The sequence below is a fragment of the Zonotrichia albicollis genome, chromosome 5, assembly GCF_047830755.1.
Source record: "Zonotrichia albicollis isolate bZonAlb1 chromosome 5, bZonAlb1.hap1, whole genome shotgun sequence".
Classification (NCBI taxonomy): Eukaryota; Metazoa; Chordata; class Aves; order Passeriformes; family Passerellidae; genus Zonotrichia; species Zonotrichia albicollis.
In genome coordinates, this window is record NC_133823.1 from 52161954 (window position 1) to 52177488 (window position 15535).

The window sequence follows — 15535 nt, forward strand, 5'->3', positions numbered from 1 at the left end:
AAATGAAATGATTGTCCAGCACGAGTATACACAGTAGTTACAGCGAGTGTGTATGGATCGAAACCGCTCTGTGGAGATTTGCAAATTACTGACGGGTGCTACAAGGTGTTATTTGTAAAGGGCTTATCCAGCACTTAAAATGAACTAAAATCTTCAAACTTTTCCAGTCACAGCTGGAACGGGGGGATCACGCGAGCGCCCGCACAGGACAGCGACTCCTCGATCCCGCCCACCAGGCAAAATGGCGGCCAGCCGGCGGCCAGCCCGCGCCCCGCCCGCGGCCCCGCCCTCCGCGCGTCACGGTGGGGCGAGGCGCGCGCGCCCCTCTGGGCGCTCCGCCGCGCCCCGGAATAGCCGCATGTTCGGCCCGGGGCGGCGCGTCCGCCCTGCTGATTGGCTCTCGGCCGCGTCACTCCCGGCCCGCCCGCTCGCTGATTGGCAGGGCGCGGGGGGCGGGCCGAGGCGGCTGGAGGGCAGGAAGGCGCCATGGCGGCCGTGGCCCAGTGCGTGCGGGGAGCGGTACGCCCGCGCCTCCCGCTACTGAGCGTCGCACTGAGGTGAGGGGGCCGCGCCGTGCCGCTCGCCCGACACCGGGCACTCGGGCCGGGCCGCGCTCGCCGCCGCACCGGGAGGAGAGCGAGGCGCGGGCCCGCCGCGCTGGGCTCCCAAGCCCTGAAGAACCCTGTCCGACAGCCGTGCCGGGCTGGGCCGGGCCGCCCCCATCCCCCGCCGCTCTTCGCTGCTCTCCCTTGCCCTTCTCCGGGAGAGCGGGCCCGGCTCGGCCCGGCACTGCGGGGAGACCGGAGGCTCCAGGCCCGGAGCGTCCATGCGGCGGGCGGGGATAGAGCCCTTGTGCGAGCGCGACGCTGGTCCCGCAGCCTCGTCCTTGGGTGGCTCGGCTCGCTCAGCCTTGGGAACGCCGCGGGGCATGGGGAGCCATTGTGTGTGCGGGCGGGCCCGGGCTTGCCGGTGCACAGCGGGGACAGGCGGCACGGGGGTGCCGGTGCTCTGAGGGGACAGGAGGCACTGAGGGGACAGGAGACACGGGGGTGCCTCTCCAGCGGCCAGGCCCGGCTCTGCGCCTGGCTTTTCTGGGAGGCTCTTGCCGGCGATTGCATCACGGAATTTGTTTCTTCATAAAGCAAACGCGCGCTCCCCTTTGAAGCTCTGTGAAGTTCTGTGACTATAAACTGAGGGTAGTGAACACTTACAAGCTGATATCTTGCCACAGTTACTTACTGCTACAGTTTAAATGGCCGGAGGTTTGCTGCTTCTGGCGGGTTCTGCACGCACTATTCACAAGCTTAGAATTTAATGAATTCGTGCTTTGATGTGGGAATTTTGTGGATGTTATGTGTCAAAGTGTCTTTTATATCTATAAAAGGCTGATATCTTACAAAATAAGCAACAGAATAATAATGTCCATCTTTTTGCCTTAGAACATCGCCACGACTGCTTTGTGCAGCAACACAACAGAAAAATACTGGCCAGAACTTGGAAGAAGACCAGAGTCAGAGCCAAAGTGAGCAGAAGGTGGAACCCAGCTCTGTTGAAAAACTGCTAGCTGAAGAAAAGGCCAAACTGGAAGAACAGCTAAGAGAAGTTACTGTAAGTGCCCCTGGGTTATTAGGTTGCTCGTGTTGCAAGCTGTGTGCCCAAGAGCCTGCACAGTGGGAGCTCAGTGCACAGTCTGGAGGTGGTTATGTGACTTCTGTTCAGTTGTGTAAAATCCACAATTTAATAATTTCTTTAAACTTAAGAGTACATGTCCTACAAGATCTGGGATGCATCCCTGGTTGAAAATTAATATCTTGGATAATTTCTTTCCAGTTTCTGGATGGAATTGGACCTTTTCCAGCCAGAAAACTGGTTACTGATTTTCACATAGGTTTTTCTCAGTGGAGAAGTAATTTCTGTGAGCCATGAAGGGTGTGAATGTGTCTCTGGTGTGTGCATTTCTGTATGTTAACAGTAGACTTCATGGAAACAGCTGCTGGCTTTCCAAAGGTCAGAGTTAATGGTGCTTAGCTTTTGTACAATAGTGTACTTAGGCCATAGTTAGGAAGTTTCAAACCTTTTCTGTTGGAGAGCCCTTCAGACTCGAGGCTGAGGTGTCACATCCCTTTGTGTGGCCTCGTGTATCTTGCATTCTCTCCTGTGCACAGCTGCAGCAGCTGAAGGATGCCCTGGGAGGTGGGAGGTGGCATTGAGCTAAAATATTAACGAGTACTTTATATCAAATGTCTTTCTGACATTTGAGACTTCAAGAGGTAGCCCAGAATCTTCTGTAGAACCAGCACCTGTGGATCATATGTGGCTTGAGTTTGCTTTCTGTTGCCCTTCCCAAACCTCTACAGGAAAAATTGGAGATGTCATTTAATGTCTTAGTTTGGTGTTGGTTGCTTAATGCAGCTCTTCAGGCAGCTTGTTGAGTATTTTTATTCTGTTTTGAGATTCTTCACTGGCATACAAAGCTCAGGCATATTCAAGGTGGAAACCATTCAGGGTTAGTTGGTAAAGCACTCAGTGTGAATTTTTATTTTATTAATTTTATTGTATTTCACATCATAGTGCATCTGCTGGTAAATGCCCATCTTTCTAGGAATAGACCAAAACTTGACCTAAACAAGAGAGGAGTTAGGCTTCAGTTTGTGAAGGCTGAGAAAACTGAAGGCACTCTCTGGTGTTTGTGGAGAGGGAAGAGATGGTTTGAAAGTCATGCCGGGTTGAATCTGATTTGCTGTAGTGTCACTGCACCTCATGACTGATGAAGGATTTCTGGGAGCCCACAGCAGAAAAGACAGAAGTACTGGGTTCATAGAACTTTGTCTCTGTAGAGAGAAATTTTTTTCCAGCTAATCTGTTGACAAATGCTAAGAGTTTGGAAAACCATCTGATTTCCTTTCCCTCATTTCCGTCCTTCTGAAGTGAAGCAAACTTTAGTCTTGCTAGGAGGGAGGGGGTGATAATTGGCTTGTTCTTTCAGATTACCCTAAATGGTGGATTTAGGGTATGAAGCTGTTTAAAATGCTGTTTTATACTGACTATGCTGGATTGTTGTCAGCTGCCTGACTAGGAGGAATAACTCCTGTTACTGTTTTTTCTTCTTTAGGAGAAGTACAAGCGTGCCTTGGCAGATGCAGAAAACGTGAGGCAAAGGAGCCAGAAACTGGTGGAGGAGGCAAAGTTATACGGTCAGTGGTGTTCACTCAGTGAGACCCAGGAAATGCAAAACCTGGAACTATGAAGCTGACTGGCTTATTATTGTATTGACAAGTTCTACTTCCCAATGATTCTGACTACTTGCTTAAATAATGTGTTTGAGACAGAGAGGTTTCAACACTTTTCTCACTTTGCATCAGAATTGTGACCATCTCCCCAGCCAAGGGCAAGACTTCAACTGATGAAGTCAACAGCTGACACTTTCTCTAAATTTAGTATCTGGTTTCCTACAATGTGTATTGCATTTGTAGATTTTTTTTTTAGTAAGTTTTGCAGCCTGAAGTTTGCCTTTTTCATGTACTTTGGTCTCAGATCTCACCAAGAACATAGAATATTGGTTTGGGTTTCTGGTTGTTTTTGTTTTGTTTTATTTTTGGGGGGGGGAGGGGGATGTTAGGTTGTTTGGGGGCTTTTTTGTGGGGTTGGTTGGTTTTTCGGGGGGTTGGTTTTGGGGTTGGTTGAGGTTTTTTGTTTTGATTTTTTGGTTGGTTGGGGGTTTTTATGTTTTGTTTGAGGGTTTTTGTTGTTTTCTGTTCTTAGTGTTTTGAATTTGGTCCTTTTTTGATTTTGGGTTATTTTTGTGGGATTGTTTTAGCCTTTTACAGTTGAATAACTGTTCTGTTGAAGATGATAGCTTTCAAATAGAAGTAATACCTCCGAATGAAATGATTCTATTCAATGGTAGAAATGTACAATCACTGGCTGTGAGGAGTGCTAGAAGCACATCTTCCTTCAAGAGCCAGGCTAGTAGCATCTGATTTAGCTTTCTGACATTCCCAGCACAAATCTGTAAAGCAGAAGTTGGGTGCAAATGCTGCAGCAGCAGAGTGCTGTTTTATCCTGGTGTTTGAAAAATGAGTTCTCTTTTTCACCACACAGCATACACAGCTGTAGTTGAATTCTCAGTACTCAAGTTCTCATTTCTAAACAAGGGTCTCCAGTTAATGTGTACTGTAAGAGAAGTACACAGTACTGCATTCCTTTTCATGGATGTCTGAGTGCTTCATCCTGAGGCTGATTTGCAATAAGCATTGTTTCACTGATGTTCTACTCACTGCAGAGTACTTGGAGTCATGTCTGAGCTCAGAGGTGCTACAATGGAAATTAATTTATTTTGAAAACTAGATTACATAGAATCTGTAGGTTTTACTGCTTGTGCATGACTACTTGTTCTGTTGAAAAAGGAGAAAGTAATTTCTGAGACTTGCATAAATTGTGAGTTGCAGTCACTGATATTTGCAAACATAATGTATGCAATAAAAAACTGAACCAAACCATCTTTTGAAGAGTTTGGTTATTCGGTTTGATCCAGATAACTAGACAGCTGATTTGTCTATATTTGGTACAGTTCAGCCCCAATCACAGCTCTAGTTTCTAGTGTAAAACTGTGACAGTTTTTTTTTTTTTTCAGTTTTTTGGAACTACTTGGACATTGTTAGTTACTGTTCTATAAAGAGCTTGCGTCTCTACAGAATTGAGCAGTTTTTAGAGAGAGACCCTTTCCTGACAACTAGCTGATCCCACAGATCTTGTAAAGTGCTTCTACAGCTGTGGGGGTTTTTGTTTAAACCAGAGATGTGGCCTCTGGTAATGGTCATATCACTTCTTGGTAAGGAAAAAAAAAACCATCCAAAATGTGATCTAGAATTAAAAAGGCTGAATCCAGCTTAAAAAAAAGAACCAAATCAAAACCCAAACTGAAACCCAGTGCTGTTTGTCCTTTGCTTACCTCTTTGTAGGAATGTGTTAATTTATTGAAATGTTTTAATTTTTTCTTGATTGCTGATGCCTTAAGTGAAAATAGTCCAGATTCTCTTAGTGTGAGCCACAGAAGAGCCTCAGGACAAGGACTGGGATTAATTTGGAAATTGCTCAGTATTTGCAAGGCACAGCTGCTGATTCTGTAAAAGAGGTTTGTAGAGGGAGGGAGAGGTTAAAGTTCTCTTCATTCAAGGAAGAATCCTTGTTCATCTCTTGAAATGCTCATGAGTCTGATTACGTGCTTGTCTTCTGCAAATCTTTTTATGACATCAGATTAAAAGGTAGAAAGGTAGGAATAGGGCAACATAATGCTTTGGAGTTAGGTGATGAGAGAGACATGAGGAAACTACTTGAAGCCAAGTGAAGGTTTTGGTAACTTTGGTAAGAATTCTGTTATTGTTGGGTCATCAGCCCTTTAACTCATTTGAGTTAAAATCACTTTTTTTTTTGTTTTCCATACAAGTAGAGGAGATGGTGTGGATTTCAAGGTATCTCTAATAGTAATTTATTTAATCATCCAAAACTGGAAAGGATATTTTACTCCAAATGATTACCCCATATGTTCTTAAAAGACTAAGAGTGCAGATTATTGTTGTAGCTTTTGGGGTTGTGAGATTCGGGGGATTTGAACATCTGTTTCCCTCAGTGGACTAATCCCATTCTCTCCTCCTTTATACATTTTCAGGGATCCAGAGCTTCTGTAAGGACTTACTAGAAGTTGCAGACATTTTGGAGAAAGCAACAGAAAGTGTTCCAAAAGAAGAAATCAAAGATGAAAACCCTCACTTGAAGAGCTTGTACGAAGGCCTCGTCATGACAGAAATGCAGATCCAGAAGGTGTTCAAAAAGCACGGCCTGCTCAGACTGAACCCTGTGGGGGCCAAGTTCGACCCGTACGAGCACGAGGCGCTGCTGCACACGGCGGCCGAGGGCCGCGAGCCCGGCACTGTCGCGCTGGTCTCCAAGGTGGGCTACAAGCTGCACAGCCGCACGCTGCGCCCCGCCCTCGTGGCCGTGGTCAAGGACGCGTAGCGGCTGCGCCCGGGGCGCTCCGGTGCCGTACCACTATTAAACAGCTGGATGGTTTCTCTCGCACCGTGCTTCCCTCGTTCCTCCGCTCCCTGAGAGGGTTACATGAGTTGGTTGAGGTTTCCCAGTGAAAATGAAGTAACCGATGAAATTCTCCTGCTTAGTGGCCTTCGACATCACTGTTCCATGAGCTCTTCTCCAGTGTGAAGAGAGCCATTAAGCCCTCTAATGCTTTAGATTAGATAATGTTTTATACAACTATTGCCCCCGAGATGGTGAATTAAATTGGAAAGAATGAAACGCTCACAAGAGTGGTGCAATTTCGAGTTTATCACTGTGTGTAGATTGAAAATACAGATAGTGGTTCAGACGCTTCCTTTGGTTTTGTAGAATCTCACCTTGCAGAAGTGGGTGATGTAGTACAAATAACCTGCCTTCTGCAAGCACCCATCAGCTTTTACACACTGATGTGACAAATGCCCTGTTTTGTCAATTCAAAAATAATCTCTCAACTGAAACTGAAACCTGTGTGAATTCTGAACTGTAAATAAATGGCAATGGAGATTAGATATCTTTTGTAATTGCTCAACCTTTTTGTCCTGTACTAACACTGAATCAGGAAAACCATCTAATACTTGTATGGCATTGAAGAACCAATAGAATTTATCCTATCTCTGGATTTTTAATTTAATGTTGTATAAATTGGTTTAAATAATTTTTATAGTCTTGTAACTTCCAGCTTTGCAATCAGTTTGTTATGCAAACTGTAGCTACAATCCTGATGGGAGCCAGAACACCCAAAGAAGTGAATTGCTGAGAGTTTGGTATATGATTTCTTTTAGACTTATATAAATCATTGCAAGTAAGTGGCTCAAATCGAAGTGTGAACTTAGTTTCCTTTGCTTTATTTCATACATTTACTCAGTTTGGATATTGGGTTGCACCAGAACTTTTCTCCATGCAACTCTTGCCATGTCTGACTCCACCTGCTGCTCCCAGTGCTGCAGAATCAGCACAAAGCACAGCACATGATTACCTGAACAACATTTGTCTGCTCACCTGGATAGGTGTGGGTGGAACCTGGCAAATTACACAGCTGACAAAGGATCTGCACTCTTGGATTCTGAAAGCCCACACTGTTAACACACAGGACAGGATCTTCAGACTTAGGGAAGTTGAAGTTATTAGGTCCTGTAAAAAGTAAGTACTTCTGAGGTTTTTTACCATGTTTCTGGTTATTGTGGATTAAGGAGCTTCTTACCTTAAAGTCAAGTGTTGATTATATTTTTTGTGATTTAGATAGAGAGTTGCCAAGAACTTACTGAACACTGGACCTACTCAGTGAGAAGTGATTACTCATTCCTTAAGCCATTCTTCCCAGAGCTGGTTTCCTTCATGGGAATTAAGCAGTTAACCAGGAACAGCCTAAGTGCACAAAACTGTTTGGAGGTTAGTCATGTTAATCATATGTAAGGATTCAGTCTTTCTCAACTCTACAAAAGAATGCTTTGACTGGGCAGAGGAAGGAGAGTCATTATCTGATGTGTGAAGATAACTACAATGTTAAATTTTTTGAGCTAATCAAGTACAGGGAAAAAATGCAAAGATCAAGTATAAAAATAGAGGGGGAAAAAACGGGATTCCCTGTACTGAATTTGGACCTATCTTTTCTTCCTCTGGGACACTGTAGTTGTGTGAAGTAGGATTGAAGAAATGGTTTTGTTGCACTTTGATTGGGACCTGTTCTCAACTGATGTCAAAAAAGGACCAGGTTCCATTTTATATACCTTTAAAGAACTGTCATGTGTTATGTCCCCTCCCAATCCCTCTGGATCTAAACTAAATGTAATAATAATGTCTTTAGTGTAGAAGTTTTTGTAATAGAGAGTTAAAACAAAGGGACACATTGTTCCCTAGCAGATGAAGATTTTGTTAATGAGCTTCCCAGTGCTTCACACAAAGTGTCATTTTTGGGCCCCATCAGTTCATTAGGGGTGTTCTCAAACAAGCTCCTGTTCAGCACAAGGGTCATCTTTGAAGCGGGTAGCTGAGTCTCTCATTTGAGTGGTTCCCCTGCCCTCAGAAAGGCTTTGGCTGGAGTGAGAGCTCCAACCACTGTGCACTCTGCCTTGGCCCAGGAAGGAGCACTGAAGAAATCAAGGAACAGAGGAAGGAGGTTCTGAAATTTAGGCACCCAACAAAGTTACTAGCTATCATGCACTACATTTCCACCCATCACCTTTAGCTACAGTCCATCTCCAAATGTTATTGCAAAGACTTAAACCGGTTTCCTCATTGCCCAAGCTACATTATTGTTAAATCAGTCATGGAAAGAAACTTTAATACAAGTTTATTTACCAATTCACAATGCAAAAATTAGTAAAATGCTGTGTGCAAACATCAGTTAGGCTTTGTGTGATTTCAGCACAGGATTTGTGTGTCTGGCACAGCTACAAATGTAAACTTCAAATGAATGCAACATTCCCTTTAAGGAAGAAAGAAGCTGATGAACTGAACATGCTCATGGGGTATCTTGCTTCACAGCACTGAGTGTGTCATCACTTGGGAGTGACTGGGGCTCAGGCAAAGCCATTTTGTGAGAAGAGTAAAGCAGCAGGTTCATGCAGCCTGCTCCAGTCGCAAAGGAATCGAATGCAGTGGGGCACAAGGGCAGAGCTCAGTTTGGGAGATTTCCCAGGCAGTTCATGCTCACAGCCTGGTGCAAACCCACAAGCCCTGCTCTCGCTGCCTGCTGGGCCTGCCAGGAGCAGGGGCACGAGGGGCTGGAGCCAGAGCACTGCAGCACCCGAGCCCAGAGCTGGGCAGTGCACAGGGTGGGAGATGGAGGCTGGGATGGGACACACAGCACAGCCCCTCCCAGAGCACAAAATCGGTATTTTCAACAGCTTTGAGAGTGTTGCTTTTCCATAGGCTTACATCAATGGCGTTAAGACAGATACTATCATTAGTAACAACTTTAATTAGAAAAGTCAAGAGCATTAAGCATATAAAACACCTTGTCATTAGCAACATGAAGGCTGGATTATTTGTACAGTACAGGAAGCACTTCCAGATCAACACAAAAAACAGGTTGAAAGAGCTCTTTGCCATCTCAGCCCCTTCACCACAGAAGAGAAGCAGCATAGCTGTAGTAAATTGCTGGATTAACATTAACTGCATCTCAATTTATAAGCAATCAAACAGAAAACCAGCAGCTCATAACAAAGGAATGCTTAGACTAAATCAGTTCCATGTGAAATATGGAACAGCAGCATCCTCTAGTGCAAGTCACCTTTAAAATTAAAAGCATAGCTGAAAATGAGACATTGCTTCTAGGGAAGCTCGTTCCAAGGGACTAATATTTGCTAAAGCAAACATTTACCACCTTGAGTTAGCTTGCAAGTACAAAATAAATATTGATATCCATATTGCATACATTAAAAATACTTTTATTTTACATTCATTTTGATGTTCAATAAGTTACATCTAGCACCAAAGAAACATTTTGGAGGGGTTGAGGAATTAAGAAGCTACAAAGTGTAAATGCAGAATTCACTTCAACATTTAAATGACTCATTGGTGCCTAGATTTTTTCCTAAGTTATTGTTCAGATGGGCTTTATGCTATTGCTTCAGTTTAACTTAGATGTGCCAAAACAGTGTAGAAATATGAAAATCACAGATTTGAGGGAAAAACCCCCAGAAGAACAAAAACCAAAACAATTCTCTTAAACTCCCAGCTACATGCAGAATTGAGGCTTCAAAACAGCATGTTATGGCAGTTAAATAACCAAGTTACAAGAAGAACCAAATTGCATAACTAGAATGCTGAAAAGAAAGACTGAGCTTCCTTCCCACAGGAGCAGGACAGAGAAAATAACCCAGGGTTTATACCTAATGAACTTGTGTGCTGCTTGTACATGCATACAGGGTGGAAGTGGTTATTAAAGCTACTCAGCACACTGCAGTTAGCTCCACTGCTGCCAAGAAGAGACAGTTTGTCTCGAGTATGCCACAACAAACCACTTACAGATAAGCCAAACAAAGTATTACATCCCAGAGGACATAGCCCTTACCTTTTTTGAAGGGACACAACATAAGCTCAAAAGAAAAAGGCACTCGAGTTTTGGTTTTTTTCCTTAGAAATGCTGGCTTTGTAATTGTACCCCTTTAATTCTAAACTCACTGGTAACACTAGTTTGGTAATGCTGGATGTGTTAAATGAAACCCAGTTCTGATCAGAATACCTCTGCCAAACTGCAGAATTAATACTGTTTGAAGATTCTGTGGCATCCTCACTGACTACAGCCCAAAGCATCAAAGCAAGATGACATTTCCAGGTCCTGGATTCAGATTGAAGCCAGCCAGGTTCCAAGTTTGGCACACCTGCACTCCAGACCTGCCCAGGCTGCCTCCAGCCACAGCTTCCTGCTCCAGACACGAGCAGCAGAGAGGTTCAGGTACAAGTAACTGTGCCATCTTCCAAGTGGCAACCACTGGTTTGTATTCATTTGGTTAAATACCAGCAGGGAATAGAAGGATGAAATGGGCATAAATTTTTTTTCTAATCCTCCTTTAACATTTTTCCCTTCACCACCAGATCTAACTAGAACAGCACTGTGGGTTGGGCATTTGTGTTCTCACTGTGCTACATCCCAGCTGGCTCCAGCAGCTCTCCAGGCAGCAGCTGTCAGAACTGCAGGAGATCCCTCCCAAGGTGCACGGCCCCTCTCCCTGTCAGTAAAGCCAGATTCAATGTGCCTGGGCTGGTACATCTCAAGGTGTGTGCAATTAGAACCCTGCAGTGGCTGGTTAAGCACTCCAAATTTAGGAACTCTTTGTGCATTTTGACCAAATCTGCATAAACTGTTATTTTTGTTTAAAGACCAATCTCAGCCATCACAACCCATTTGAGAATCTTGCTCCGTTTCCCTGACTTCCCAACAAAATTCAGGAGGCAGCTACACCTCCTCAGGCTCTATGAGCTCACCAGTTAAGACCCCAAAGGAGGAGAGGCAGGCTCCCCCAGTAAGGAAAAAGTGATTTTGCTGCCTGAGGCTCTCAGCTTCTGCCAAACACCTCACTGCCTACTCTCCCAAATGCCGTTTCTGGCCCAAACCAGGCACCCTGCTGTAGCTGAGCCCTCCTCTGGAGCAGAGCACCACAGCTGCTGGGGACTCCTGACACTCCAGTACCAAGCAGGAAACACCAACTCTTCAGAGGGGTCGGTTTCAGGAAACTCAGGCCAAAGCAATGCCCAGATCAGCTGGAGCTCTTCAAGAAACCCCCTCCACAGCACAAATCCCTGCAGGCATCTCAGCTACCCCATTTCCTTCCTTCCCTCCTCTCCCTGCCACGGCTCAGCCCTGCTGTACTCCCGACAGGAACTCTCATCCGTCCCCACGCCTCGGCTGTAGTTACTGAGGAGAATGTTCCAAAAGCTTAGCACTGCTCACTAAAGTCCCTGCTCACCTCCTCCTGAGCACAGGACCTTTGTATGCTTCACTTTGCTGCCAGCATTATGCCAAAAAAAAAAAAACAAAACAAAGGGTGAAGAAAGTTTCCAGTGAATGAAACTCTCTCCTACCTTCAGAGAAAAGCAAGGATTACACTGATATTCCTTTATCCAATAGTACAAACTAAAGCAACTACTCTGGGACTACCGGACTTGAGTAAGTTCACATGAAAAAATCTGTTCTAAGAATGTACCAAAAGCAGTGAAATCCAATGTAGAAGTTTCTGAATTAAGTATTTTCCATGATCCAAAGCAAAAGTCTACTTAAACCACCATGGATCATGATGTCTCTGGAGGTTTATGTATTTGCTCTTTTGTGTTTTTAACTGACATGGTTTCTGTATCTTTGGGGAGGGAAGGAAACAATAACGGAGTCCTTGAGGCCGTAATGGGCCTCTGCTGTGTTTTTTGAGATCAGCTGAATTTCATGAAGCATCCCTGGATATCCAACCACTTTCTGTCAGAAAGTTTAAAATCCTTTTCTTCAGTACCTTATCTAAGTAACTGGGAAGGCGACTCTTTGAAGGAATTCCTTGTCTTTTTTGGAGATGGTCTTTAATGATGATAGTTTTTACAGTCACATAACGTGCAGGACTCAAGTTCAGAGAGCTGCAGAGCACCTTTTCCCTGTCCGACAAGAGTTCAAAGCCAGGCAGGTTTTCAATGGCAGCAAATTCACCTTCTTTACCCTCTTCCTTCCCTCTCTTGGAACTAGCTATGTTCTTGTTCTCCTTCCTCTTTTCCCGTTTGTGCCGGGCCGCCTCGTACTCCGCCGACTCCTCCATTTTGGTGATCCCGTTCCGCCGGTACCGCTGCAGCTCCCGAATCTTCGCTCGAAGTATCCTCTCCTTGTGCATGTTCTCAAAGAAGTCCTCAAACTCCTTACAAGACATGAACTGGTACAAAGGCCTCAGTTTCAACCTCAACTCCTTCTCTTCCTTCGTGATCTTCCGTTTGGGAGTTTTCTCCTTGTCCTTTTTGTCCTTGCCCAGGAAGGCCGGCACCAGGTTATAATCTCGCGCGATGTTCTTGCGCCGCTGCCTCTCCTTGAGCTTCCTCACGTACATGTCCACGTGAGCCCTCTTCAGCTCGATCTCCACGTCGTCGTCGTCGTAGTTGACCGAGAGGCCGCTGATGAGTGTCTCGGCGTCCTGGTCGTACTCGATCTCGTAGTCGTCGCGCAGGGGCATGTAGCCCAGCTGCTGCTGCTCGGCCACCGAGATGTCCAGCGGCGGCAGCGGCGTCGTCAGGCTGGGGGACAGCGGGCCGCCGCTGGGACACGTGTGGTCCGTCACCCTGTTGGGAATGGTGTCAGGGATGCAGGCCTTGCCCAGGTTGCCGTGGATGTACATGCTCACGTAGTGCTCCATCACCTCCTGAGGCGTTCGGGATGCGCCCACGTGAGTGGCCATGTCCTCCTAAACAGGAGAAAAGGAGCAGTGATGAAACGATTCCCGCTACATCTCCAGCATCATGAGCATGACTTTCTCCTTGTACCTCAAAAGTCAACTCCAAGTACCTAAACTTCTCTAGCAATACCACATTTCTATCAGATCTGTGATTTCAGCTCTGGATGAGCATTTACAGTGCATGGAGGCAGGTAAGCCATGAAAACAGCACCCCATGGTGACTCCCACAGAGCCAGCTCACCATAACCAGGAAGCTTTCCAAGCCCCAAGCCAACACCAATAGCACTGTACCCCACGGGTTTAGCTTGTTTATATCACATTCCTGAGGAGCAACATGGAAATAAACAGTATTTACTATAAGAGTAACAACTTTTATTCTTTTCTAGTTATTTAAGAACTAAGCAAGCTGCAATGATTATACACTTTAAGGGTTTGAAACAGTCTTTATATTTAATGAAGCAAAACATAAGTAACAACAAATCAAATAAATCAGAAATTAATCAAATGGCCCAGCAGAGGGCAATGAGGGTAAACGAGGGACTGGAGCATCTCTTACAAGGAGAGGCTGAGGGAGTTGGGCTTGTTCAGCCTCAGAAAGGGACAACTGAGAGGGGACATCCCCAAAGTCCATCAGTTTCTGAAGGGAGGTGTCAGATGGACCAGGCTCTGCTCTGTGGTGCCAAGCAACAGGACAAGAGGTAACAAGCAGAAACTGATGCACAGGAAATCCCACAGGTACGTGAGGAAGAACTTCTTCACTGTGCAGGTGACCGAGCACCGGGACACACTGCCCAGAGAGGCTGTGGGGTCTCCCTCACTGGAAATAGCTGAGAACCGTCTGGATGCAGTTCTGTGCAAGTGCTCCGGGATGACCACTGCAGTCCTTTCCGCCCTGACCCACTCTGTGCCTGTGAGAGGCTTTCCTATTGCTGCTTCTAAACCCAGGTGTGGCTGTGCAGGGCCGCTGAAGGCGAGCAGCCAGCCCCAGCCGGGACAGGCTGAGGGACAGGCACAGAGGCAGGTGCCAGCTCCGTGACACGGACGGGCTGTGGGGAGGCAAAGGCAGAACGTGGAGCAGCGACAGCTCCGAGCGGCGGGTGCGCTCCGGGAGCGGCGGGGAGCGAGGGGCAGCCCGGGCTCCGCAGCGCAGGACGCGCCCCGGGGCTGCTGTCAGGGCCGCCGGTCCCAGCAGGAGGATCGCCCCCGCCCCCGTCCCCCCCGGCCCTTACCCAGTTGCCGAAGCCGAACTGCTCGATGGCGTCCAGCAGCAGCTGCTCCTCGCGGCTGCTCCAGCCGCCCTCGGCCTCGGCGCCCCAGAGGGTGAAGCGGCCGCCGTCCACCAGCTGGTAGCCGTGCCATCGGCGGTGCGGGCCGATCTCGGCGCCCGCCGAGAAGCACTCGGGGCAGAGCTCGATGTCGGCGCACTCGGTGCAGCGGAAGCGCAGCGGGCTCACCTCGGCCAGGCAGTACACGCAGTACTTCTTCCCCAGTTCCGCCATCTTACCCCGCCCGCGCGCGCGCGCGGCCGCGCCCCCGCCGCCCGCGCCGCCAATGGCAGAGCGCTGGGGGGGCGGGGCCTCGGCCAGCGCCGGCCAATGGGGCCGGGGCTGGAGGGCGCGGGGGGTGTCAGCGCAAGGGGACGGCTCCGATTGGCCGAGCCGGGCCCATCTGCCCTTCCCGCGGCCAATGGGAGGAGCCGCCCCGAGCGGAGGCGCGCGCAGGGGCCGCCCGCCAGGGGGCGGGGCCGCGCACGAGCAGGGGGCGGGGCCTGGCGGGTGCCCGGCAACGGGGAAGCGGGGCCGGGCCGGGTCCGGCGGGAGGAGCCTGGGCAGTGTCAGTGCCATTGTGTCAGTGTCAGTTTGTCATTGTCAGTGTGGCATTATCAGTGACAGTGTCACTGTCATTATGCCATTGTCAGTGTCACTGTCAGTGTCATTGCCAGTATCGTTGTCAGTGTCATTGTGTCAGTGTGACTGTCATTGTGTCATTGTCAGTGTGACATCCCAAACAGAAGCACCTTTTCCCGAGCAGGTGAGGAATAAAGAAATAGAGATTCTTCTTTTAGTTCTACTCCTCTCAGCCCGCACAGAAAACATCAGGCTGAGGCATGACGTCCAAACTGGACCCACCGTGAGTGCTCGGAGGGAACGGCTCAGCGCTCCCTGCACTGCCAGCACGTGAAGGAAGAGCTTGACAATCTGGGATGAAATCCTGAAGCTCAAAAAGAACTTACTGAACTCAGCCCATATTCTCAGCATGGAAAAAGCTGGAGCTAATGGAAGCTGAAAGCCAAGGCAGAAAGGCTGAACTGATGGGCATGGAAAGGTGTCAGAGAGCGATATCCTCACCATAACAAAGCCAGCCAGAGAAACAACCTGAAAGCCTTGTGGAGAAAGTGGAAAAACAACCTGGAACTGCAGCAGAAATGTGGGTGCTTGGAACTGAGATATCACTTCAGACTTCTGGGAAAAATACTGTAGAGCTGCTGTGTCAGCAGCTGGAAATGCAGAAATGTCACTATGCTGGGCTGACCCCTGCTTGTAGGGGAGTTCAGATGAAAAGCCAGAAAGCAAATTCCTCCTTCCTTGCTGAGCATGGCT

General features: G+C 47.4%; 2 protein-coding genes across 2 annotated transcripts; one reads left to right on the forward strand and one right to left on the reverse strand.

Annotated features, from left to right (window-relative positions):
• The first annotated feature begins 395 nt into the window (after positions 1-395).
• Positions 396-6581, forward strand: GRPEL1 (GrpE like 1, mitochondrial). The gene is made up of 4 exons (XM_074541707.1): positions 396-557; positions 1440-1608; positions 3113-3194; positions 5669-6581. The coding sequence occupies exons 1-4, from the start codon at positions 487-489 to the stop codon at positions 6013-6015; spliced, it is 669 nt and encodes a 222-aa protein (XP_074397808.1). The 5' UTR covers positions 396-486; the 3' UTR covers positions 6016-6581.
• A 2864-nt stretch (positions 6582-9445) lies between these two features.
• TADA2B (transcriptional adaptor 2B) lies at positions 9446-14472 on the reverse strand. The gene is made up of 2 exons (XM_005485733.4): positions 14165-14472; positions 9446-12944 (listed from the first exon to the last, which is right to left on the reverse strand). The coding sequence occupies exons 1-2, from the start codon at positions 14432-14434 to the stop codon at positions 11952-11954; spliced, it is 1263 nt and encodes a 420-aa protein (XP_005485790.1). The 5' UTR covers positions 14435-14472; the 3' UTR covers positions 9446-11951.
• Positions 14473-15535: the final 1063 nt, after the last annotated feature.